Raw genomic sequence first — 27564 nt, 5'->3', positions numbered from 1 at the left:
TGCGGCGAGTGGGGGCTACTCTTCGTTGCGGTGCGCGGGCTTCTCATTGCGGTGGCTTCTCTTGTTGTGGAGCACGGGCTCTAGGCGCACGGGCTTCAGTAGTTGCAGCACTTGGGCTTCAGTAGTTGCAGCACGCAGGCTCAGTAGTTGCAGCATGCGGACCCTAGAGCACGTAGGCTTCAGTAGTTGCGGCACGTGGGCTCAGTAGTTGCGGTGCGTGGGCTCTAGGGCACACAGGCTTCAGTAGTTGTGGCCCATGGGCTTAGTTGCTCCACGGCATGTGGGATCTTCCCGGACCAGGGATTGAACCTGTGTCCCCTGCATTGGCAGGCAGATTCTTAACCACTGCGTCACCAGGGAAGTCCCGTGCCTAATTTTTTTTTTTTTTTTAAAAACGAACAACTTTATTTACAGTTGAAAACTTAAACATAAAATCTTGGCTTCTGAATCTGTGAGGTCTCTTGATCAAATGGGGCAGCAGCAGGCAGGGAAGCAAACACAGGGGCCAATCCAGATTATCTTACTCAAGAGTATCACCCCGAGCAAGGGAAGGCCTGATTCAGTCTTCCTCTGGACTACATCTCTCCACACTGTGAGATCACCACAGGCAGCTTGGGCTTATTGTTGGGGCCTGTGGGAACATTCTCAATCTTTCTCATCACCAGGAGTCCATCAGTGAGTTTTCCAAACACCACGTGCTTCCCATTAGCCAATCACACTTAGAGCAGGTGATGAAAAACTGACATCCATTTGTACTGGGACCACTGTTTGCCACGGAAAGCAGGCCTGGAGCTGAGTGTCTAAGCTTAAAGTTTTCATCTGGAAACAGCCCCCGGTAGATACTAGTGACTCCAGTACCATCTCCATTAACAAAATCTCCACCCTGAATCATGAAATCTTTTATGACCCTGTGGAAGCTGCTCCCTTTGTATCCTGTTGGAACCCCATCTTTTCTGAATTGTCCAGTGCAGAACTGCCTAAAATTCTCAGCCGTCTTAGGCTCAACGTCTGCAAAGAGCTCCATCTTCATGCGGCCAACTTCCCTTGTGTTCTACCCAGTCCTTCCACAAGCCAGGGCCTAATTTTTTAAAAAAATATTTATTTATTTATTTTGGCTGCGCTGGGTCTTAGTTGTGGCGTGTGGTATCTTTTAGTTGCGGCCTGCGGACTGTTGGTTGTGGCATGCATGCAGGATCTAGTTCCCCGACCAGGGATCAAACCCGGGCCCCCTGCATTGGGAGTGTGGAGTCTTACCCACTGGACCACCAGGGGAGTCCCTATCGTGCCTAATTTAAAAGTTAAATTTTATCATAGGTTTGTATGTATAGGAAAAAACAGTATATATAGGGTTTGGTGCTATCCACAGTTTCAGGCATCCACTGGGGGTCTTGGAACGTATCCCGTGTGGATACGGAGGCACTCCTGTAATGATTTTCTCTTCTGTTCTTCATTCCGTGAAGAAACCAAGACCACGCGTGTCCAGGAGTATAGGTTGCCTTCTCTCCGATTTGGCTTCTGAAATTTAATGTTAATTTCTGTCACTGAATAACTAAGCCCACATTCAATTTCTTTGAAGAGAATTTTAAATCCAAATCCCATGGGAGAGAAGTTAAACAGGAATCTGAAGAACTTAGTATCTCTTCTGTGCTTGCTGTGAAAAGGAGCTGGGTTATTAATTTAAAGAAGCTATTTTAGTTTCCTTAATAATTACAGGAAAGGATACAGGTTTTGCCTTGTATTCTGAAAAAGTTCTTTTCAGTTTAGAATTTCTTTTTAAATTTTGGAAAAGGTTTGTTGGCACAGACAAAACTCAGGGAAGAAAAATTCATTATTACGAAACTCAGACAAATACAGGTTACCTACAAAAAGCTACAGGATTAAGGCTGTTGAGTTTGAAAGTTTTGGTATAATTTAAATTTCTCTCAATTTGAGGAATTTACGAAGCTCATTCATTTTGAGAATTGGCATCTCAGAAGTGGAATTAGACCCTTAGAAAGAAAGGAAGTATTAAATGGTATTTTAAAGCCAGTTCTATAAACCAATTCCTGCTATAAAATGTAGTTTAGCTGCTGTTTTATTTATAGATATTTTTCCCCAATGCTTTTGGCATTATGTTTGCACCCAAAAAGTTTTCACTTACTTTTCCTTTTTGTTGGTTCATATTTTTTAATGTACAAAGTAGCATTTTATATGTGGATTAATGAGGACTAGATTTTATAAGGAGAGAGCAAAATAGAATGGAAAACTTTTCTTCATAAAATTCATTCCCAGGAAATAGGAGGGGCAGTAAAATGGTCCAAATAGAATAGATACAGCTAGGGTATGCCTACACAACGTGGAGTAGACTCCATAATTGGAATGTTTTCAACTGTGGCAATAGCAGATAAAAGAGATACAGCCTAATGATGATAGAAGCAACAGACACAACAGCAGCAGCAGCAAGTACTATTTATACCGTGAACTTATGTGCAAAGCACATAAGGTCATCTGTTATAATAACCCAGTGTGGTAGGTTTTATTATCCTTATTCTATAGAGGAAGGAAATGAGGATAAGGAGAGGCTTTATGATAAAGCTAATAAGGGAGAGTTAAGATCTAAAAACGTTTCTTTCTGCCTCCAAAGCCACGTTCTTAAGTATAAGTGAAGAATGATAGGTGTATTTTAAGGTACATTTTGTTTTATACTTTGTAGTGTTAACATTTAAAATATAATTTATTACCTCCTTAAGGGCAGGGGCTTAGACCTTTAGCTAATTGAATTTTTCAGCCAAGTATAGCTCCAGCACAATGTTAATACTTCCATAAACACAAAATTAAAAATCATTCAGAAATGTTAACCTCTTAAAACTTATAAAATCGGATAATCTCCTGAAAGCTGTGAAATGAGAGCCTTCACGCTTGAGAAGGTAGAATGGTTTCCCCCCAGTTAAAAATGATGTAGATGATATTATACAGTAGTTTGAAACCAAGATAGAAATTTTAGGATTCTGTATAATAAATACTGCTAATGATTATCTATTTAAAAAATAGGAACTTCCAGTTTCTGTTCTGGCATCTAAGGAGCTTAGTAGTCACCATTGCTGTTCTCACAATAAGAAAGTGAACAAACTGAAAATCAACAGACAACAATTTGTTCACAATAATAATAGTATTAATGTATTTCATAATTATAGCTTATGGATGAATGAAATGAATGATAGCAATGTTTTAAGGGACAGGAGGGAGAGATAAAGAGTACTCTGTCATAGGGTACTTGCACTACCCGTGAGGTGGTATAGCGTTATCTGAAAGAAACCTTGGATTAGTTGTAAATGTATATTGCCAACTCAAGCATAACCACTAAAAAGGGTAAAAAGAGGGGTGGGTATACAGTCAGCTGTATCCATGTGTTTCACATCAACACATTCAACCTGAATTTGCTGATGTGAAACTCATGGATGCAGAGGGCTGGTTGTAATGAACATTCTAGGAGAGGAGAAAAAATGGAATCATATGAAAAGCTTAGTTAAAACCAGAGAAGGAGGGACTTCCCTGATGGTCCAGCAGTTAAGACTCCATGCTCCCAATTCCGGGGGCCCTGGTTTGATCCCTGGTCAGGGAACTAGATCCCTCATGCCACAACTAAGAGCCCGTATGCCACAAGATCCCGCATGCTGCAATTAAAAAAATAAAAAGATCCCACATGCTGCAATTAAAAAAATAAAAAGATCCCGCATGCTGCAACTGAAGATCCCGCATGCGTCAGTGAAGATCCTGCGTGCCACAACTAAGACCTGGCGCAGCCAAATAAATAAATAAATATTAACAACAAAAAAAAAAGCAAGGCAGAAAAAGATAAGACAAAAAAGAAACAAGGACAACAAATAGAAAATGTAACAACTATGGTAGATGTTAATCCAACTATATCAATAGTCACTTTAAATATTAATGGTCTAAGATACACCAGTTAAAAGAGACTCTCAGACGGGATTAAATGAGACCCAGCTATATGTTGTCTATAAGAAACCTGCTTTTATATATATTTTTTGCAGCTTTATAGATATATATGATTGACATATAGCATTGTATAAGTTTAAGGTGCACAACATGTTGACTTGATACACTTACATATTATGAAATGATTACCACTATAGTGTTAGCTAACATCTCCAGCCCCTCACATAATTACCATTTCCTTTTTGTGGTGAGAACATTTAAGATCTGCAATCATAGCAAAACTGACTTCAGAGCAAGGAAAATACCAGAGATAAAGAAAGACATTCCATGATGATAAAAGGACCAATTCTTGACAAAGACATAGGAATCCTTAAAGTGCATGCAGTGATTTTTTTTTTTTTTTTTTCACACTCACTATGACCTTCTGAGATACCAGCACCAGCTGCCCCATGCCGTCTTCATAGCAGTTTAGGTCCCAGCTCTGTGCAGCCCCTTTCCTAAGCATCGGTTCAACCACTTTCTTTTGCTGCTCTTGCAGTTACTATATCTGTGTCATCTCAGTGCTTCTTTTTTGCCTTTTTAGTTCTCTAATTCCTTATTTAAATTTCCTTTATTAAAATAACTGACAAAAAATAACTCAAAATGGACCATAGACTTAAATGTGAAATGTAAAACTATAAAACTTCTAAAAGATAAGAGAAAATCCAGGTGAACTTGGTTGGGTTTGGCAATGCCTTTTTGAATACAACACCAAAAGCACAATCCATGGTCAAGACATCTGTACAGACACCTCACCAAAGACAATATACAGATGGCAAATAAGCAGATGAAAAAATGATCAACATCATATGCCTTTAGAGAATTTCAAATTAAAACAATTCGATAGCAATACACACCTATTAGAATGACTAAAATCCAAAACACTGACATCACCAAATGCTGGTGAGAATGTGGAGCAACAAGAACTCTCATTCATTTTTGGTGGAAATGTAAAGTGGTAGAGCTGCTTTCGAAGACAGTTTGGCACTTTCCAATAAAACTAAACATACTATTACCACATAATCCAGCAGTTGCACTCTTTGGTATTAACCAGCTCTCCTGGTTGGAACACTTGGAAGATTAATAAATTGCCTGTTTTTGTTTTCATATAGAATATATAGTGGACTTGTTCACACTCTGAATTTGAGCCATTGTTGAATTTGATATTTGATTTCTTGTATTTGTCCAAATATCCAAGAACTATTAGTCCTGTGTTCTGACTTTCACAAGGGAATAAAAGTTTCCTTCTTTCAAGAAGTTACTGCATGTGTGACCATGTATAGATAAAAACAATATTTCACTTAAATGTGGAAAACGGACAATTAGCTAGAAAGCCATTCTAACTGCACACTGGGTCAAGTTCATAGCTTATGAAATCTACAAATTACCACCTTCAGAGTTGCTTGGGAAGATAGTTAAAGACATGACTGTTAAGTTCACAAATGATAAGGATTGCTATGTGAGACAGTGATTATCTTAGATGATCCCACAATATAGTTACTGAGATAGAACTACCCTGAAATTAGAAGTTGTATATAGAGCAATGGGTGCTAAATTTAATGATAAAGATAGTAATTGCTGTGGGATCCAGATGGTTGTTTGCATGGTTTGTGGCTCTAACCTCAAAGACGCCCTTTCTATTTCTTATCCTTGTTTCTGTAGATATTTATATATGGTGGATTGTAAATGAAGGGTAAGACTTCAGGTATTTTACACTCTGTCTTGGCTCACAGGTCTAAGGACATTTGAGTGGGGATGGGCCAAAATGGGGTGTGGAGGCACATCTTCCATAGAACCAAGGGCCTTGAGGGAAGAAATGGAATGGATGTCTCTTGGTTTGATTTCCTTACTTCCTGTTTGTTACCTATATGTTTGCTTTTATAAAATTAGGATCATATTTTGTATTCTTTTTTCATTATGTAAAACATTAAGAATGTTTTTGGAGGTCACTAAATATTCCCCAAAAGAGGATATTTTAGTAGTTATACTCAAATTTATATTAACAACTCTATTGTTGTACTTTTATGTTGTTTTTCCCTCGCCCACTATTATTAATAATGCTATAGTGAATATCCTTGTTTCAGTGCATGTATGATGATTTGATGAAATTCCTAGAAGTGGATTTTTGGGGTGTGTACCTCAACATTTTATCAGCTTTTGGTAAATATTGCTGAATTGTTCTCTAGGAAGGTAATTTCTATTATAACCCCATAATGATATTTAAAAGTATCATTTTCAGCCATTCTTGACAATATGGATATTATACTTAATTTTTTTTTTGGATAATCTGCTAGGTGAAAAAAGCTGTCCTGTGGTTTTGATTTGCATATCTTTGATGACAAGGGAGTTGAATATTTATTGGTTGTTTGTATTTTTTGTGATTTTATGTGTTGTTATAAGTATTACTATCATTATTTGAATGGGAATGTCTAGTATTTCATTTCCAGGTGTTCTTAGGTGATGAGTTATATAAGAGTGAGAAAGAGAATGTGCAGGATTGTGGCTGACACGTGAGCTCTGGAGTTAGGCTTTTTGGATTTGAACCCAGCTTCCTGAGGGATCCCCCAGCTGCTGGTCCCCAGGCAAGAACTTGATTGGCTATAGCTAGTAGAATATATAAGGAGGAGCATCTTTTTTTTTTTTTTTTTAATTTATTTATTTATTTTTGGCTGTGCTGGGTCTTCGTTTCTGTGCGAGGGCTTTCTCTAGTTGCGGTGAGCGGGGGCCACTCTTCATCGCGGTGCGCAGGCCTCTCACTATCGCAGCCTCTCCTGTTGCGGAGCACAGGCTCCAGACGCACAGGCTCAGTAGCTGTGGCTCACGGGCCTAGTTGCTCCGCGGCATGTGGGATCTTCCCGGACCAGGGGACCGTGTCCCCTGCGTTGGCAGGCAGATTCTCAACCACTGCGCCACCAGGAAGCCCCAAGGAGGAGCATCTTAACTCTGAGTTACGGGAGTAAAGATGGATAGGGCTCTCAGAAAGAAAGTAACCATGGCTGGCAGCTTACCCCCGGAGCCCCTTCCTAAAACAAGGTGTGAGTCAAGTGCTCTGTTGATTCACTGCTTTCAGACAGCTCTCTAAAACTTACAGTCATGATTTCCCACAAAATCACCTCATTGCAAATGAGGACATAGATCCTGTTGAAAAAAGAGAAGGGAAGAAAGGGTAAGAGGGTATTTCTAACATAATCTAATGGTTTTGGAATCTTTACCTGTGATATTCTCTCTCAAAAGGTTATTGAATAATAAGGCACAGTATGCCTGACATAAATTGAGGAGATGCACTCTTATGAATTGTCTTATTGGAAAAAAGGCCAAAAATTCCATTTACTAATTTTGCCTTCACCTTTATTTTAACTAACAATTTTTGACCTACTTATCAATTTATTCCATGTTGGTCTTAAGAATATAGCTTGTGATTTTAAAGTCACTCCTATTAAAATAGTAGTGGCTTTCCTCACTCCTTCCAGAGACCTTGTCAAAAAATGTTATTTTTTCCACCTCAAATATAGATTTAGCCTACAAATACTGAAGTGATAATTAGGGCTTATGCAAGATTGTTTCATTTGAAAAATTAGCTGCTTTTTTTTTTTTTTAAAGATTTACTTTCCACATCTTTCTAGTTTGAGAGTATAGCTAAAAAAAGAAGGTATTTTAAAGTCATGGCTTACATAAATGATTTAAGTAAGAAGTGTGTGAGAGGAAAAATGAAAAACATTACTCATTGACCCCTTTTGTGTTACTGGTTTTATCTCTTTTAAATGCATTTTTGCATGCATCATTATTGTAGCTTGAGCATGTAGCATATGTCAGCCTCCTAAAATTAGAATATATTCAAATTTCTCAGTGGCCTTTTATCAGGCTCCTAGAAAAGCCAGGTGCACAACCAAAAATTAGTAAAAGTGAGAGAATGTAATTGCCAAGGTGTTGAAAATTTCTTTCTGGTGAGAAGCCACCGTAATCAAAAGAAACTGCCCTAGCAACATCAGTTAAGGTGGACTCTCATGTGAGATTTTTGAAGTATGAAGGAAATCACATTTCTTTTTTGTTTAGGTTAGATGTTGCCATTTCTGATAGCTCTTCCAAAATTAGGTTCCTCGTTCCATAAAGTAAACATTTCACACTTCTTTCTGCCATTCCTGTTCCTATGTACACGAAGTTCTTTCACAGGTACCATCTTCCACATGCCTCCATAGAACACATCCTTCCCTGACCCTAGGCCTTTGCCCTGGCCATTCTGGCTGCCTGGAATGCCCTCCCCATCCTTCTTTCTGTGGCTCATTTACTGCCTTCTCACCTAAGCTTTTCCTCTGTTGTAGCATTTATTACTTTGTTATACTGTGGTTAGCTGTTCGCCTGTCTCCTCCAGTAGGACTGAGCAAGAACCTCGTGGGACCTTGTCCTATTCATCTCTGTATCCCCAGTACAGGCACACGATGCCTGGCACATAATAGGTGCTCACTGAATGATGTTTGAGTCACTTAGCCAGAAGGTTAAAATATAAGCGTCACTTTGCAGGCTTAGAAATGTTCTGCCCATTCTAGTTGATTGCCATTATCCTGATGTAGTCTATAAGAAAGTAAAAAATGCCTTATGCTCAGTGGTTTTTCCTGATGGCTTTATAGTTGAGGTCTTTGTTGGGCCTTGCTTTGAGAGGCTTGATAATCTGCCACCAGGTGTTCTGTAATTCCCTTCCTTATTACAGTGACTAGGTTTCTCTGATTTCTCTGGGATCACTATCTCATGGTGTGCCTTTTAATGCTGGCTGGAATAGATAGTGTGTCTGATTCAATAGGCTTTTATTGCTCAGCTAAAGGAGAACAAGGCATATGGTAGTTAACTAGATTTGCAAAAGATGATAAATTAGTGGCAAATAAACTGACCTTGTAAATGCAACAGGCTGGTTAGTCAGGAGAGAATTGGCATAGCATATACACAAGTGCAGAGGAGTACTGAAGGTATAATAAGTGGCATGGAATTAAAATCATGTGTTGCATTTAACAAAGTACACCCAGTAAAAGGGGATTGATCTAGGGCTCAATAATCCAGAATATAATTAGAAAGATACTGTAGGTTAATGTGTGTACTTCGAGGTCTTTGTTGTGGAACATCCAGCAACTGATGTAGACTTACAACATGTAAGGGCTAGAAAGAATATTAGACGTCACTTAAAGTTCAACTTTCACATTTTAGAGATGAAATGGCCTTAAGTGGTTCGCATAAGAACACAGTACAAGAAGATATTAGACCTAAAACCCAGAATCTACATCTTTTGACCCCAAATGCAGTTCTCTATATCATACTCTGTTATCTCATTTTTTAAGGATAGCAGAAGTCAGTGAAATACATGGCATTAGAATCATGTGGACAAAAATCCTTCTCTTACAAACTACTGACATCGTAAATTACTCTCTTCTATCAATCACAGCCACTTCTCTTTAATGGGAGAAGGGAAATTCTGTCTAAAAGATAAGCATGTTTTTTTTTTTTAACATCTTTATTGGAGTATAATTGCTTTACAATGCTGTGTTAGTTTCTGCTTTATAACAAAGTGAATCAGCTATACATATACGTATATCCCCATATCTCCTCCCTCTGTGTTCCCCTCCCACCCTCCCTATCCTACCGCTCTAGGTGGTCACAAAGCACCCAGCTGATCTCCCTGTGCTATGTGGTTGCTTCCGGTTAGCTATCTGTTTTACATTTGGTAGTGTATATATGTCCATGCCACTCTCTCACTTCATCCCAGCTTACCCTTCCCCCCTCCCCGTATCCTCAAGTCCATTCTCTATGTCTGCGTCTTTATTCCTGTCCTGCCTCTAGGTTCTTCAGAACCGTTTTTTTTAGATTCCATATATATGTGTTAGCATACGGTATTTGTTTTTCTCTTTCTGACTTACTTCACTCTGTATGACACACTCTAGGTCCATCCACCTCACTGCAAATAACTCAATTTCATTTCTTTTTATGGCTGGGTAATATTCCATTGTATATATGTGCCACATCTTTATCCATTCATCTGTCGATGGACACTTAGGTTGCTTCCATGTCCTGGCTATTGTAAATAGAGCTGCAATGAATATTGTGGTACATGACTCTTTCTGAATTATGGTTTTCTCAGGGTATATGCCCAGTAGTGGGATTGCTGGGTCATATGGTAGTTCTATTTTTATTTTTTTAAGGGACCTCCATACTGTTCTCCATAGTGGCTGTATCAATTTACATTCCCACCAGCAGTGCAAGAGGGTTCCCTTTTCCCCACACCCTCTCCAGCATTTATTATTTGTAAACTTTTTGATGATGGCCATTCTGACTGGTGTGAGGTGATACCTCATTGTAGTTTTGATTTGCATTTCTCTAACGATTAGTGGTGTTCAGCATCCTTTCATGTGTTTGTTGGCAATCTGTATATCTTCTTTGGAGAAATGTCTACTTAGGTCTTCTGCCCAGTTTTGGATCGGGTTGTTTGTTTTTTTGATATTGAGCTGCATAGCATGTTAGCTCAGTTGGTTAGAGCGTGGTCCTAATAATGCCAAGGTCACGGGTTCGATCCCCAGCATGCTTCTTTTAATTGTCATTCTTAACTTTTCGAATATGGCGTTGAGTTTTGGGGATGAGCTATGTACGCTCAGAAGACATTTTAGATTCGAGACCTCGATCAGCTTTATTCACTGTAGGTTTCAGGGATTGCTGTGAATGATAACTTCAGAGTTAGGACTGGTTTCCTAGTGATGACTAGAGGCTGAAATTCAATTTGTTGGAAAAAACTGAAAACTGAAGCCAAATCAGGCCTCTGTACCTGACACCAAATTAACTTTTGGAGACAGAGTTTTGGGTAGAGTAGAAATGAATAGCTTTATTGCTTTGCCAGGCAAAGGGGGCCACAGCAGGCTAATGTCCTCAAACTATGTGTCCCCAGCTGGGGAGGTAGTGAGAAGTTGTGTAGTAATGGTTCAAAGAGGGCATGATCAGCTTGTGGACATTCTTCTGATTGGTTGGTGGTGAGGTAAGTGGGATTCAGCATTATCAACCTTCTGGTTCCAACCGGTCTGGGGTCTACAAGCTTGTGGGCAGCATATCGTTAATTTCTCCCCTCTAGTGGGGGTTTTAGGATCTGCAAAACAGCTCAAAAATATTGTTATGGATATCCCTTGATGGGGAACCGGGACCTTGCCCCAAGGCTGCATTATTGTCTCTCTTGACTGTTCCTCCCTTGTCTCTGTATCCCCTTCCTTCCCTAATTATCAACTGTTTGAACCTGCCTTTTGGAACGCAGGGAAGGTCCTGGAGGCTGAAACCTATTTCCTGTAATCAAGAAATGGGGAACACTGAAAGACTTTTGCGCCCAGGAGCCCCACGGGTCCTGCTCGGTATCAAAACAAGTGATGCCAGCCGTAAAACTGATTGTGTGTCTCTGTCAGTTGTCCTAAGGGAAGAGTCATTTGATCTTAATGCTAAAATCACAGTTGAGAATGTGATGAATATGCTTGAATGTCTTTAGGACTGACTTAAAGGTCTAGTTTTAGAAATTGAGCTACAGAGAGAGGAAAGAAAGTATTTTGTTTTGAAGTTTATTTATTTTTGCATCTTATGACTACTTTATTACACTAAATCAGGGAAAACAAACATGGCATTTTAATTTTCTTAATGAAATAAATAGGATTCAACTTTGCTTACTGCTTCCTAGAAATGAAAACATACTGAGAACATTTAGAAGATTAAATGACAAAGCTCTTATTCCAAGTGGCACAAGCTAAACGATTTTAAGTTTAGGAATTGAGCCATTCACAAACTGAATTCAGTCACAGCCCCTGTTGGGTTAAGCAACGATTATCTGTGTTCTGGAAATGTTAGAGTTTAACCCAATTCTTCTTTGCAGTTTCTGTGTTAAGTACTGTGTTCTTGAATTATAAAAAGCTCCAAGGATGATTAAAAGCCCCCAAGTGAAGGAAACAGTCTTAAAAAGTAACCTTTTAAAGTTTTAGTTGACATCTCTAATAGGCAGTTTTTCTGTGGCTGTAAAACCCAACACAAACTTTTTTTCTCTCCTTTTTTCTCCATAACTCTCTTCATTGAAAAATGTTCCTAGTTAATTCTATTAATTATATCATGTCTTGCTGTTTTTCTTGGAGTATGTGTTAATGGTGTAATTTTTTTCTTACTATTATAGATAAGGCTGGTGCTTTGAATGAATGCGTTAGAAGTATTTTAATTCCTTTGGGTAGATGTACTCATTTTAATTACTTCTTTGGATTTGCTACAGCCTTAATAAGATTTTCTTTTAGAAAAAGATAGGACAAATAAAATTGGATATTTATAATACTGCCTGCATGTTATTAAATCACATACTTAGTGAAGGTTGGCATTTTTTGGTTAAGTAAAAAGTGTGAAGGCAGAATGCCATCATGGACTAGACTGGATGTCGTATTAGTGTCAGTGGAGATGAAAGTAATACCATTAACTGCTTTTGAATTTGTTTAAAAACACTTCTTCCATTCTACATAAACTATTGGGATAGTCCATGAAGTGAGTAATGCTTACTTTTTTTAAATCCATATGTCCTATTTTTCTGCTAGTCACAGTTTTAGTAAATTAGGTTATTTTAGGTAAAGCTTTTCTTCTAATGAGTTCAAACTGCTTCATCCATTTTCCTTCTCATCCCATGTTTTTAAATGAGACATTGTAGGGAGGAAGAACTGCTTTTGTTTTGTAATGAGGAACATGAGGTCTAAGGTGATTATCATCAACGAGGTTGGACAAGTGGAGAAAGGAAGAGTCTTTTGTTGTTCTCTGGGTATCTCTGTCACATTATAGTGTTATTGCTGGTGGTTAACTATAAACCCTTTTATTTCCTAGAAAAAATTACTAGGCCAGGTATTATTTTACAATATTAACTTTGATCCGTGCTTAATTTCATTCACTTAATTGGCTCATTTTATTTTCCTAACCAGTAGAGGCCACTTTCTATCTTCATTGTTATCAACTATTCTTTCTGGCCTTGTGTCATTCTCCAATTTGATAAATGTACTGTTTAATTTTTATACATTTTGTTCCAGAGACCATGTAAAGTAGCTTATAAGACACAGAAAATATACAAGATAACATCAATTAAAAGTAGGGCTATACGAAGAAAGAAAAGCAATGGTGGGGCTTTAAAATGGAGCTAGGACTGGATGAAAAATTATACTGTAATGGCAAACACAAGATGTCAAATAAAAATTACTCTTTAGGGTCTTCCCTGGTGGCACAGTGGTTAAGAATCCGCCTGCCAATGCAGGGGACATGGGTTCGAGCCCTGGTCCGGGAAGATCCCACATGCCATGGAGCAACTAAGCCCATGCGCCACAACTACTGAAGCCCGTGCACCTAGAGCCTGTGCTCCGCAACAAGAGAAGCCACCACAGTGAGAGAAGCCCACACACCGCAATGAAGAGCAGCCCCCACTCTCCACAACTAGAGAAAGCCCACGCGCAGCAACAAAGACCCAACACAGCCAAAAAGAAATAAATAAAATAAATAAATTTTTAAAAATTTACTCATTTATATAGTTTATAGTACATATAATTTTTTAATTTAATTTTTATTTTATATTGGAGTATAGTTGATTTACAATGTTGTGTTAGTTTCAGATGTATAGCAAAGTGATTCAGTTGTACGTATACATATATCCATTCTTTTTCAGATTCTTTTCCCATGTAGGTAACTACAGAATACTGAGTAGAGTTCCCTGTGCTATACAGTAGGTTCTTATTGGTTATCTATTTTATATATAGTAGTGTGTATATGTTAATCCCAAACTCCTAATTTACTCCTCCCTCCCACCATAGTACATATAATTTAAAGGAAACTAATGATTAAGTGAAGTACAACTATTCTTGCTATTAAAACTAGACAGAATTTTATCTTAGGCACTGTTTTAATTGCAAGAAAGAACTCTTTATAACTGTGGTATAAAGATACAGGTTTTCTCTAAGAGTATGCTCTTCTTGGAGCATTAAAAGAGTGGTTGGACTCCTAAATCATTGTTTTTTTACCCAAACTTTTGCTAAATACTTGGAGGTCATGAGCCTGAGATTGTCTTCTCTGACACAGATGGGAATATATCTGTTCAGAATTGCCTGTTGCACCCAGACCCTTGCCCCTTAACCATAATGAACTCAGGATGTGTTCCCTGTCTTCATTTAGGCCTTGATAAAGACATTGAACAGGATAGGACCAAAGACATCAAAGCACTAGAACAGGGGTTCTTTTCTAATCTGGGGTCTCCCTGAGGCCGGAGGGTAGAAATGGGCAATGGTTATGGACAAATCCCCTGTAATCTTAAGAGGGACTTTATAGGTCAGGAAATATTTTTGTGTGAGCAGATATTGTAACTTTCATCAGATTCTTAAAGAAGTACATGGTTCCCCCAAAGTTAAAAACCACAGCATCAGAGACCTCCAAGACTTTGTCAAGCCATCAGGTACTTCTGTGGTTCTTCTGTTATCTACCTATGTGTACATCAGAATGGGCTTCCTGTTTTCTTCACTGTTGTATCTAGTAGGTGCTTAATTAATATTTGTTGATTTAAAGTGAATGAAACCAAGTCACATTTTTCCAGTATGTCTATAAAACTCTAACTTGAGGGAGTTGGTCAGGTGCTTTGTGAAATCTTACCCTGTGCTTTTCTCTTGGCCCACCAATGAGCTAGCTAGATCTGCAAGTTAATGAAGTTCATTTGGCAGGGTTTGGTGTGGGGAAAGACTTGTATTGGTGTCTAGCAGTATTCTTTTCTCTGCTTATGACCTTATAGACCATTTGTTCAGTAATCCTTTTTTTGGGGGGGAGGGGGGGTGGCTGCAGCATGCGGCATGTGGGACCTTAGTTCCCCAACCAGGGATCAAGCCCGTGCCCCCTGCAGTGGAAGCGCAGAGTCTTAACCACTGGACCGCCAGGGAAGTCCCAATAATCCATTTTAAGACACTGTTGTGAATCAAGCCCCAGTTTGAAAAGGAGTCTATTTGTGTATTTGCCTCTCTCCATCTACTGACATCTGTACCATTTTTTACTTGACTGTAATTCTGTGGCCATATTTTCAGGCTCTTTAAGAATCCTGGGATATAATTTTTGCGGGTACAGCCTAGAATTAATTTGGAGAATCTAGGTTTCTCTTCTTGGAATTCAGTTCTTCCTTAGCCATATTATTTTTGCCCTTTTCTTCTCCCTGATGGTGAAGTCAGGAGTAAAAGAGAATTGAACTGCTGTGCTTTATTCTGTCCTCTCTCTCTAGCAGTCATGATGACCATGTCTGAACTCCCCATCAGCAACAACAACAAAATCACCCCAGAAACCACTCTTTCATCACCTTTAGTATTTGGACAGGACTGATTTCATTACAATTTTTTACCCTTTGACCTACCTGTTAAAGTTTCACATGACGTCCATTTGTCCTAGGTCATGTGTGTCTCTCTTTTGTATGAGCTCTTTTTTTAAAAATTGAAGTATAGTTGATTTACAATGTTGTGCTAATTTCTGCTGTACAGCAAAGTGACTCAGTTATACACATTTATACATTCTTTTTTTATATTCTTTTCCATTATGGTTTATCCCAGGGGATTGGATATAGTTCTGTGTGCTTTACAGTAGGACCTTGTTGTAATAGTTTGCATCCAAACGTAATAGTTCGCATCTATTGTACTAACCCCAAACTCCCAGTCCATCCCTCTCCCTCTCCCCCTCCCTTGGCAACCAGAAGTCTGTTCTCTATGTCTGTGAGTCTGTTTCTGTTTTGTAGATAGCCCTTTTAAAATATGAGGAAACACATGGCTATCCATGTTATTATATTCTTTCTTTATGTACCATTCTCTCATCGTCAAGATGATCCATTTTCATACTGTCAGAATGGGTTTTTTTTTTAATTTATTTATTTATTATTTTTAGCTGTGTTGCATCTTCGTTTCTGTGCGAGGGCTCTAGTTGCGGCGAGCGGGGGCCACTCTTCATTGCGGAGAATGGGGGTTTTGAGAGCCTCACATCCCTCGTAAACCCATCTATCATTTAGCGTTTCTGACCACTTGATCCTGATCCTTATTTTTTTCTCTCAACTTTTCGAAATCTGCTTTCCTTCAAAGAACAGGATACATTTCTGTGTATGCCCAGGATTCAGTTCCTGGTCTATTACAAATTCCAGTTTTACGTTGTCACTTTCCCTCAGGGTTTCCATCATTTCTACTTTACCAAGCAGTTTATCCTTATTGGTTAGAAGTCCTGAATCATGATTTCTCTCACTGTTTCATTCTGAAAACTAGAACTTGTCAGAAGGCAATATAGAATTTATCAGCAGAATATGATGAACAGAAGATGTTCAAATAATTGGCATCTCCCATGATATCACCATCTTACATCACTATCTTGTTTCTGAGTTAGTTTTGTCATTTCTGTTAAAAATAAGCCATCTACATCTTTAGTTTGGTGAGCACTCTGATTATATGGCCATTAGTGTGATATTCTTTCTCCTTTTGAAGTCACTTTAAATATATTTTACCACATCTCATCATAGGTCAGTGGCTTCCCAGGCATGTGCATATTTTCTTGACATAGCTTGTTCTTTTGTCACCAGACATTGGAGAATGTCCATTAGCATGAGATCCAATCTACAAGGTTTCAATGACTATGCAATTGTATTTACAATTGTTTATAAGGTTGCAAATTCAGTAATAGCCACTAATCTTTTCAGTCTTTGTGCTTTTCTATAGAGACATCTAAGACCCTATGTATTTGACCCAGGCCTTTTTAGCTTTCATGCCATTTTCTCCTATATTTTTGTACTAGTCAGATTACCCCTTAGCATGAAGCTTAAGAAGACGTGCACCTTCTTGCTCCTTTGGATTTTTGGGGAGGGATGCCCTGCATGCTGACCCCCACTTTTGCCCCACATTTCTTCTTTCTCTTCCCCATTTTTCTGGGTTAAATTAGTATCCAGAGCACGTCTGCATCTAGCTTGTAACTTTTTCGGTTATTGCTCATTGCTTCCCTCTTCCATTTTTCTAGTCTTCCAAGGCTTTTTTTGTTGTTGTTAGTTTGGGATTACCTAGTGTTATAAGATTCTAGCCATTATTGCTGTTGTTGTCTGCTTTTAAAATTTCTGGACAAAAGAAGAATATTCATCCTAAGGCTTTTCGAAGATTAAAATGACTCAGGAAAAAAATCTGCAGTGTGATTCCTCCCCTTCCTCGCACCACAGGCCTCACTTTGTATTACACAGCGAGGTTTGCAGGTGTGCAGCTTTTTCCACTAACAACCTTCAGGGCTGGGCCCATTTTTGTGGCTATACCTGACTGAGGTTGTCAGTAAAATAAAATAAAAAATAAGAAGGTTATTGCCTTGCTGCTCCTCTGTTACCTTACCTGAGATATAATGTTCGCCAAGTAAAAACAAAAACACTTGTCACCTGAGGATGAATTCTTATCCTTCTCCGAACTTTAAAATACAGCTTTTCAGAATTATAAAGTAGGAAGGGTGCAGGGTAGAGAAAGCAACCTTTTAAAACAAAGTTCAAATCAATAATAATTAACATTACCTAGCCTCTATTTTCCTGCTAATAACCAAAGACAAGTACTAATTAGAGAAGCCTCAAGTGTCTGGATTTCTGGATGTACCAGATGGTGCTGCATAAGGACTATGCATCGTGCCAGGGAGAAGCCTGGGTTGGTCTTAGCTACCACCTCTCCTCCATCTTGACCTTGTCCGAGGACACTTAAACATGCCCAATGCTCTGCACTGAGGCTTTTTCTTTGTTCTTTACTCTCTATCTTACCCACTTCTGATTTCAGGAGGTACGTTTCTGCCATGCTTAGTGAGTGCTCTTGTGAGCTTTTATTTTTACTTCTTCCTTAACGAACTTGTTCTATTCATCTTTTTCTTTTCAGATTTCCTTTGACTCTCATGTTACTGCCTGATCTCACCAGATCCCCCCTCTCCCCCCACACATTGGTTCTTTCTCACTGTTCTTTCTCAAGATCACACAAAACCAGCACAGAAGCCTTCAATTCCTTCAGTGGCTAGCATTAAGATAGTTCTGCCTCTTCAGTTTTTTTTTTTTTTTTTTTTGTAAAATCTTTTCACAGATTGTCTGAAAACATATGTTTTCTTCTTTTGGTTTGTACTTCAAATATTTTCTTCCTCTGCATTTAACTCTGCTAACCAGCTCTGAGAAAGCTTTGAGTTTTGTATAGAAATTTTCAATACTGTTGAGTGTTGATGTTGTGTTGACAAATGCTGCCCATGCATTTTGACAATATGAAAATCATTCATATTAGGATGACAAAGCCTGGAACTGATTATGTTTAACCAGATTCTTGCTTTTCATCAGAGTTGTTTTAGCAGGACACATTCTTCCACTCCATTTGTTGTGAAAGTCATGATGTAATTGCCCTTGGTAAAGAAACTTGGTCTTATTTCTTTGGTGGAACCAGAAGAAAATCGCGATTGGTTACCATCAACAGTTTTGGTTTAAGTGCAAAGGGTTACTTTCTTTTCTTCTCCGATATGTTTCTCGCTCCTGCTGAAGGGTAGATGCAGGGATACCTATTAGGAAGCTGATGCAATAATTCAAGCAAGAGACAGGAGGGCCTGAACTTTTGAAATAGCATTAGGTATGGAGAATAATTTATATTATCTTCAAAAATGTGAACAAAAAGTGTTTCCATAACTTATTTCATAATGTTGTAAGTGCTTTTAGAGTTTAGAAATCACAGTTTTTCTTAAGTCTCTATTTTCTTTTTAACATGTCCTTTTGGTACATGGCTAACTAAGCAATTTATCACATCCTCCACTTTTGTATTTCTTAGTTTTGAAAACTATCTACTTAATGTCTATTGCAGCTTTAAAAAAAAAAATTGTAGGTTTTTCACCTCTTGATTATAAAAGTAAAATTAAACAAAAATAACTTGGTACTGTCACCCAGGGATAAAAATGATTAACATTTCAGTGTTAATTTCCTATGTGTTTTTCCTCTCAGTTTTTGGTAGATATAGAAATAATTGAGCCAAAGAGCATATCTGTAAATATTTATATAGAATCTTGCATTTTTATGAAGCATTATATTATGAGATGTCATTAAATATTATGAGAGCCATAACACTGATTTATCATGTGGATGCACCATATATATTTTACCCTTATTCTACTGTTGATCCTTTAGGTTGTTTCCAACTCGTTGTTATTTTAACAAATGCCGTGGCCAATATTTTCATGAATAGTAATTCTTCACATATATCCTCAGGATAAATTTTTAAAGTCAAGAACTTCTTTGAAGGCTTGAATCGAATAAGTGTAAAGATGTGAATGAGCCCTAATGGCTGAAATTTCCAACTAGTTGAAGAGGTAGAAGTAGTGCTTAGCTGCTCTGCATTTCCTGTGTCCACCTCCTGTTTACCTGGTCACCACCTTGGTTGCATTGGGCTAGAAAAGAATCAATATGCAGGAGGCCTACTAACCTGATGAATATGTAAAAAAGTGAAGGCTATGCTCTTGGTATATCAGAGCGTAGAGAAGTTTGGAGGAGAAGATATGGAGTACAGTGATGGGGAGTCCCCTTGCCTTCTGACTCATTCTCATATGAGTATAGATGGACATTTCTACCCACTATTTCAACTTGGATGCCCACATGTTTATTGACTCTTCCTTGGAGTTTCTGTTTTATTTTTGTTAAGATCCTTCTGTTTATCAGAGAAGATAGGTTTTATCCATTGCGTCCTATTCTTCTTCAGCTATTTAGAAGTAGTGCACAATAATGAAAATGACTCTTGTTAATCCCTGTTATTCTTTCATTGTGGAGGGAGTGTGGTGTGGGCATACATGGTAGAAGAGCAGAAAGGAAGGGGGGTGCTTAACCTCAAAAACTTCTGGAGAGTTCAGTTACTAGTTTAAGGAGACAGTATAATACAACTCTCCTTGTGCAAGTCAGTTCATTTGCAGATAGTTCTTTGCTTTGGGTATGACGTCTATTAAGCTGAGCACTCTCAGTCTTCAAGACGATATTTTTCTTGGCACCAGAAAGATAATTTTGTTTTTAATTAAAAAATTTTTTTTAAATTAATTAATTAATTTATTTATTTGGCTGCATTGGGTCTTAGTTGCAACACATGGGCTTCTCTCTAGTTGTGGCGTTCGGGTTCCAGAGAGCGTGGGCTCAGTAGTTGCGGCACGTGGGCTTACTTGCCCCATGGCATGTTGGGATCTTAGTTCCCCGACCAGAGATTGAACCTGCATCCCCTGCATTGGAAGGCAGATTCTTAACCACTGGACCACCAGGGAAGCCCCCAGAAATAAAATTTTTTGATCTCAACAATGTTGACTGTAGTTTTTCTTGATCCTTGTTATTCTGAGGTTTTTTTTTTTTTATGTTGCTGTAAAAAAATGATTTCTTTTCTCTTCTTTAAAAATGAATTCTAAAATAGCAGACTAACTTGGGGCATTCAGTATTGCTATAAAATTTCCCTTTGCTCTGTGAATAACTTTAGTTCTGATTTTTAGAATTTCCAGTTATTAGTTAATATTTCCTTTTTCAAATTTCCATATTGAAATTAATGATCAATCTTAAAGTAAAATTATTTCAGCAACTGCAGTTCTATCACGATCCTAGGAAGCTAATAACAGGAATAATTAAAAATGGTTACAAATAGCATTTGTATCTATATTTAAAAAGCAATTGACCAAGCAGATGTTGTTACAGATTTTTGTCTTTGATATGATAAACTTCCCATTAATTTTGAAAATCTGGGTTTAAGGGATGTGCTTTCAAATTTTGCATAGTTGAGTTGCAATTTGTGAAAGTTCAAGCAGCTGTACTGACAAACCATTTGACAAATTTGTAACTGAGGCTGTTTTAAGCAAAGTTTTAGAGCTTTATGTTCTGTATTTTATGTTCAGACACATGTATTTGAATTTCTTCTATTTTTGTGGATCTAGAAGTTTGTATGTTTGCATGTGTGTGTGTATTTATTCTTTCTCTGTTTCTGATTTATATGTATATTTGTGTGTACATGTGTGTGTGTATGTGTATATGTATACTTACATTGTATATCCAGCCTAAGTTGGAGGTAAAGATGCATATACTTCATCTTTTTTTAATAAAAAATATTCAATTTAAGCTCTCACTATGTAATTAAAATTTTTTTTCTTTTTGCCTAGGTTGAAGAAATTGTGGATATTGGATCATTTGCCCCAGAAGACATTCATATTCCTAAGATTTATGTACATCGCCTTATAAAGGGAGAAAAATATGAGAAAAGAATTGAGGTAATTGACTTAGCGTGTCTGTCAGTATTTATGGATTTGACTGTCAGAGATGTGTCCCTGCGGCTATTCTAGATGATGAGGAATTAGAGCTGAACAGGAAGTCTTGCTCTGAATCTTAATAGGAGCTTCTCATGTGTCTTATCTTGAGGGGATATGATTGTCTATGTAATTGTCCAGTTCAACAGTTCCTTGTGTTTGCAGCATGTATATCACCAAATTACGTGCTTTTCTAGGCTTTTGTAACTGTCCTAATTTATGATGTATAGTTTTGGCTGGCTGTCCTACAGGGTAGAGGAGGATAATCAGGTCTTTGGTGGCTTTACCCCTGCTGGACTCTTAGTGTTTGAGTGTTCAGAACTGTCTATCTATCTTGAAGTCTTTGCATATTATAGAGTCCAGACAGAACATCATTTCCCATGAGTGTTGGGCTCTGGGCAGCTGGTGGGTATGAGATCGTGGCAAGGAGTGGGTACCGGGAGCATTGGAGGTACTCTAAGGCTACTGAGAGCATGAAGACCAGCTGGACCAGAATTGATATCAAGATTCAGAAGTGTCTAGGGATCAGCAACAGAATAGAAATGCAGTAAGAGATACCGTGGATTCAGAGATACCCTCTACCCGCGGACATCAAACAGAAAGACATTCTGCAATCTAAAACTAACGTCAGGGGCCAGGGATCAAAAACGGGACATTTGCAAACAGGAACCAGAGTCTGTATCAAGGAGATTTAGTAACGGAAATAGTTTTCTGGCTGGTTTCTGGATATTTCTATGATTCCTGTGATTCAGTTTTAGCAAAACCGGTCTAGACTCTGCATGTGGAAATAGGCAATTGGCAGCAGCAGTACCTGGTAAACACATTCTCACAGCCCTGCAAAAATAGAGTCCCAAGGTCTATTCCCTTTTCTTTATTCTGGCTCCATCCCAGAGCACCTGAGGAGAGTTCAGTTGCAGGAGTCTTAGAGTAACACTCTAAGTAGTGGCACTACTACTTAGTGAGTAGTGGCACTCAGTGTGACAGTAACAAAAGAATTATTTGCTTCAAAGAGACAGAACAATTACATCTTCCTCTTCAAACATCTGACCTCTTTCACTTACTTTTTATTTAATTAATTAATTTATTTGTTTGTTTTATTTATTTTTTAAATTTACTTATTTGGCTGCACTGGGTCTTAGTTGCAGCATGTGGGATCTAGTTCCCTGACCAGGGATTGAACCCGGGCCCCCAGCATTGGGAGCGCAGAGTCTTAGCCACTGGACCACCAGGGAAGTCCTTTCACTTACATTTTAAAGAATTATTTCTGTCATCAAATTTTATCCATAGTATTCTTTTTTTAAATTTAAAAATTCTCTACATTATATTGCAGATGTGCCTTATAGTAGTAATGGGAGAGAGTTTTGTATTTCAGTAGTGTTAAAATACAAAGTATACCTCAACCATGAATAATTTATTTCTGTTTATTTTAAAGCGTTTATCAATCCGGAAAGAGGAAGATGTAAAAACCACATCTGGTAAACCTGGAGATAATGTAAGGGAACGTATCATCAAGCGGGCAGCTCTTGAATTTGAGGATGGCATGTATGGTATCCTTTATTCCTTGCCCCGCAGGCTGGGCAAAGACGTAGCCCTCACTTTTTACATATTCATCAGGTTACTAGGTGACCTGCATAGTGATTCCTTTCTAGTCCATTGTAACTTCTAAAGCAATTGATCAATTTTTACAAATGTGGCATATAACCTAAAGATATCAAGATAAATGAAATTAGAATTATAATCCTTTTGCCTTCTTGAAACAAAATGGTGACTGAAAATTTCCTTAGCTGTTCTCTAATATATAAGGAATTTCAGTATAATTTGGCATTTGGCTAAGGGTAATTGGGAGAAGAGATTACCCAAGATGAGGGTTTCAAATCTCAGAAATACTACTTATAACCAGTGCTATTTACTTTCTCTGTGTTCTGACATTTACATACTCATTGAAACATAAGATCCAACTTCTTAACAACCTCTTGTTTCCCCTGACAAAGATTCTGTGAATGTACCCTTTTATGTCTGATGTTTTGTAAGGGTATTCAATGAATGATTCAAATTCTGCTGTAGATATTGAATACTTTGTCAAAAAAGAGGTAGGTGAAGATGATTTAGGGCAATTAGTGTTTGGATTTTGAATGTGTTTTAATAATAGTGAGTCTATTCGCCATTTTGCTGATTTTCAAGACATCAACTGTTGAACTATATAATACAAATAATATGTATAAATTCAAGTAGTGTATGATAAGATAAATATTTGTTGAATGGTGAATCCAGTAAAGCCATACTTAAAGGCCTGGGACAGGAGGTAGTAGAAACATGACATGTGTCTCCATTCTCTGAGCTTCCCCTAGTCCATAAAAATCTTCTTTCAGACTGATATTGACAGGAGAACTCTTTTTTTTTACTTTCTTTTTACCTCCACCACTTCATTTTTCTTTATCTTTCAGTTTATACATTGAGTTACGGTGGGAATTCACATAGGGGAAGAGAGTATAATAGTGCTTCCTCTTCCACCTCCAGTATCAGCAGATATAGAGTCAACCAAGTAGGCTGAACAGGTGAAAGCTAGTCTCTGGGTTTTCTTCTTACCTCCAGTCAATTGGTTTACCATTGATATTTTAACACTGACTCTATGATAACACTGATTTTTAGATATAATGGCTTCTAGGTATCCTTTATTCACTGTTATTGTATTGCCTATGAAAAATATTTGCAAGTCAGTTCATATAAATGATCTTTCCATAGCACTTGCTCTTCTTCAACCCAAATTACATAGGCTTTTCTCTCCCTGGTATTTGACTCACTAAAAAATATTAAAGAACTGAGAAAATTATAGCATATGATGAAAGAGGGGGGGTATAAAACTTGTAATTTGGTTTGCCCTTACCTGAAAATGCCTGCTTATAATGGAATTAATACCTCAGTGTGTTCCATGCATCACTGTGAGAATGAAGTACAAATAAGTCTATACTAGATTGTGATTTGTTAAGAGGTGAACCAAGAAGCTATCATCATAGCTTCATACACTTACTGTATTCACAAGAGGTGACTTGGCACATTGAGTTGTCCTGCTGACCTTTGTAGTCTATAATATGGCAGCATATACAAACTTTATCTTTTCTGGACTTCATTCACAAAGCACTTACTGTTATTAGAATCTCATCAGAGTGCCATCATTCTTTGCACTAATTCTGTCAAAGTCTGTGGTTTGCAGTGGTAGTGGACAGCAGTTCCAGACAGCGTCAGTTTTTGTTTGTTTGTTTTTTTGGCCACAGTGCACAGCTTACAGGATCTTACTTCCCCAACCAGGGATCAAACCCAGGCCCACAGCAGTGAAAGTGCCAAGTCCTAACCACTGGACCACCAGGGAATTCCCACAGACAGTGTTAGTATTTCTGATCTGGTCAGCCTGCTTGTGTTGAGATGCAAGGTCGAATCCACACCACTGCATACAAGTCAGAACTTTGATCACCTAAGGAAGAAGATTTAATACCCTCAGTTAGCTCTTCTTTTAGAAAAAATTTTATTGAAGTGTAGTTGATTTACAATGTTGTGTTTAACTTCTGCTGTACAGCAGAGTGACTCAGTTATGCATACATAGATTCTTTTTCAGATTCTTTTTCATTATTGTTTATCACAGGATATTGACTATAGTTCCCTGTGCTATATGGTAGGACCTTGTTGTTTATCCATTCTATATATAATAGTTTGCATCTGCTAATCCCAACCAGTTAGCTCTTTGATGCTGTACAACAGCTTTTTTTTTTATATGGTCTCAAATGTGTTCACTGAAGCTTAAACATCCCTACCATCCTATTTATGTCTTAAGGAAGGTTCAGTTACCAATGGATGTTATCACAGTGATCCAAAGGAATCTATACAATTTAGGCAGACATTTTGGTGTTGTCATAAAACTTCTTTTAAAATTCAAAAATGGTAGCCCTTTTTAGAATATTTTAATCATCTTTATTTTCAATTGCAGTTTTGAATAGTGAAAAATGCTTTTAAACAAAGGTCAGGCCATGTTATATCAGTCATCAGTCATAATAAATCATAATACAGTCCAAATTTGCTAACTATGTCTTACAATAAAAATGACCTCTTGGCTAGTTTTCTGAAGCCACTACTTTGATATCTTTATGGGGAAAGCTGTGATTAAGAGATTTTCTTTTTGAAAAAATTACAAAATAATACCTAGAGGGTGGTGGGAGAATCTATTCAGTGATTACATTCAGAGTAATTGCCTTTAAAGAAGGCCTATGTTCAGATTTATTCATGTAGAAGATTTATGACATAATCTCTCTATCTTTTATATGCTGGACCTTAACATCTTTTTTTCCAGCTAATTTGGGCATAGGAATACCGCTTCTGGCCAGCAACTTTATCAGCCCCAGTATGACTGTCCATCTGCAAAGTGAAAATGGAGTCCTGGGTTTGGTAAGATAGAAATTAAAGTTTTATTTATTCAATCTTGGTGGAGAATGAGATATTTTATATAGTGAAATCTTCTTATAACTGAGAGTTGTTACCTTAAAGTTCCCAATCTTGTTTTTCTTTCTTTTTATCCTCATAATAAAATATTTAACTTTTCCCATAAAATGGTGGTACTTGTGAGCACGTCGTGTTGTATTTTTTGGAGTAGATGGTAGTTTCCTGACTCTGAGCTTTCCGACTGCTCCTCCTTTGTCCCTGTATCAGCTTCCATCTCCCCTATTGCATCTGCTTCAGAGATCTCACACCATCCTGTTTAGGTAGTTATTTTTAACCTTTGTGTGATTGAACAAGATAATGAAGGTCATTAGCAATTCTACATTAAATAAAAATCAGTAAGTCTCAGCATGAGAAACTGAAAAGTAACATTTCTACTTTAGGACAGGACATTTTTTGACAGTTGATTAATTCAAGAAGTTCTCCTCATGTAATACTCGTTTTGAGGCCAAGTTGTTCAAAAGGGTAGAATTTTCCCTTCCTCAAGATTAACCTTCCAGATGGGCTCAATATTCTCATAGAATTTGGCCACTCTTTATTCAATATTATAATAAAATTAAGAAATACTTCAGCTTCCTGGGTAATATTTTTTATTTACTTATTAATTATGGCAGAGATTACTTATAGTCTGACAATTTATAATATTCCTAATCTTTTATTGTTTTTCAGTAGCTCTTAACTGTTAATACAGTACAAATTGTACATATGTAAAGTGTATATCCAGTATTTAAAATATAAATAATGGTCATGAGAGTGTAGTTGATACTGATTGAGGCAATAATTGTGATCACTTTCAGAAACACAAAAATGATGTGAGTCTGGATAAAAGCAGATTCATATTGCAGTCAAAGACTGAAATTTTTAAGGTACCTTAGAGATTATCTAGAGTGACCAATTCCCTCATTTTGAAGACAAGGGAAATAAGTCAATATGAATTACCCATGGTCACTGTTTAAAGAAAAATTTACACAGGTCTAAAACATTAGTTGCTATTTCAATTTATTCAAAGAATAAATTTTTGGTCCCTTTTTTTGAAAGTATGTTAAAATTTCACAGCCAATATTTCCTCATTCTTGGCTCTAATTTAGACCTTTTCTTTTCCCTTTTTCCATTTCCTCCCTTTTCGTTTAATATATGTTATGTTATGAAACTACTCACTCCAAGTAATTAGAGATGGTTTATAAGAATACATAAAAAATTAAAAACCAAAAACTTAGTGAGAATTACCAGGCAAAAGGAAAATAAAGGTATCAAAACTTAGACGGACTGAGAGATAAGGTTAGAACTCCAAATCCGAGCCTTTAGGTGCTACATACCAAAAAGCTGAAACTGTGCCTCTCCAGACCCTTCTAGCCAAATAAGGCAGCCATTTATTTTGTATTCATTGATATACTACCAGGAAGATTTCTGAATAACATCGGCTGCATAGTAGGTACTAAATAATTACTTTTTTATTGACCTGTATTTCCAACAGCTTAACATTTCTTTCAGGCTTTGGTAGTTTTTAGAAAATATTTTTCACTTACCCAAGCACAGTTTTTAGCATAGAAAAGACAAATCAATGTGGAAAACAGAGCCACGAAAACACTGGGATTATTTTGAAAAGGTTCACCTCAAGTCTTTTGATGATTTCCTAGGGTTTTAAGCAAAGTTACTTATATTTCAGTTTTAGTGTGTGATTCAGTGAGAAACTTCTTTTCCTAATTGAACATGTGCTTTATTTGACAGGGTCCTTACCCATTAGAAAATGAAGTTGATGCAGATCTAATCAATGCAGGTAAACTCACT

The 27564-nt window shown here is 37.5% G+C and overlaps 1 protein-coding gene and 1 pseudogene across 4 annotated transcripts in view; one reads left to right on the top strand and one right to left on the bottom strand.

Moving 5' to 3' along the window:
• Positions 1-27564, top strand: part of OXCT1 (3-oxoacid CoA-transferase 1) — a 138095-nt gene that overhangs the window by 41666 nt on the left and 68865 nt on the right. For all 4 annotated transcript variants that reach the window (XM_036846905.1, XM_036846906.1, XM_036846908.1 and 1 more), the window contains exons 8-11: positions 21148-21255; positions 22724-22838; positions 25631-25725; positions 27505-27553. In XM_036846905.1, the coding sequence (XP_036702800.1) occupies positions 21148-21255; positions 22724-22838; positions 25631-25725; positions 27505-27553 (367 nt within the window). The remainder of the gene's footprint in view (positions 1-21147; positions 21256-22723; positions 22839-25630; positions 25726-27504; positions 27554-27564) is intronic.
• Positions 471-4441, bottom strand: LOC118891928 (annotated as a pseudogene).

Source organism: Balaenoptera musculus, chromosome 3 (genome assembly GCF_009873245.2).
Source record: "Balaenoptera musculus isolate JJ_BM4_2016_0621 chromosome 3, mBalMus1.pri.v3, whole genome shotgun sequence".
NCBI classification, from domain to species: Eukaryota; Metazoa; Chordata; class Mammalia; order Artiodactyla; family Balaenopteridae; genus Balaenoptera; species Balaenoptera musculus.
This window is presented reverse-complemented; position numbering and strand designations above follow the sequence as displayed.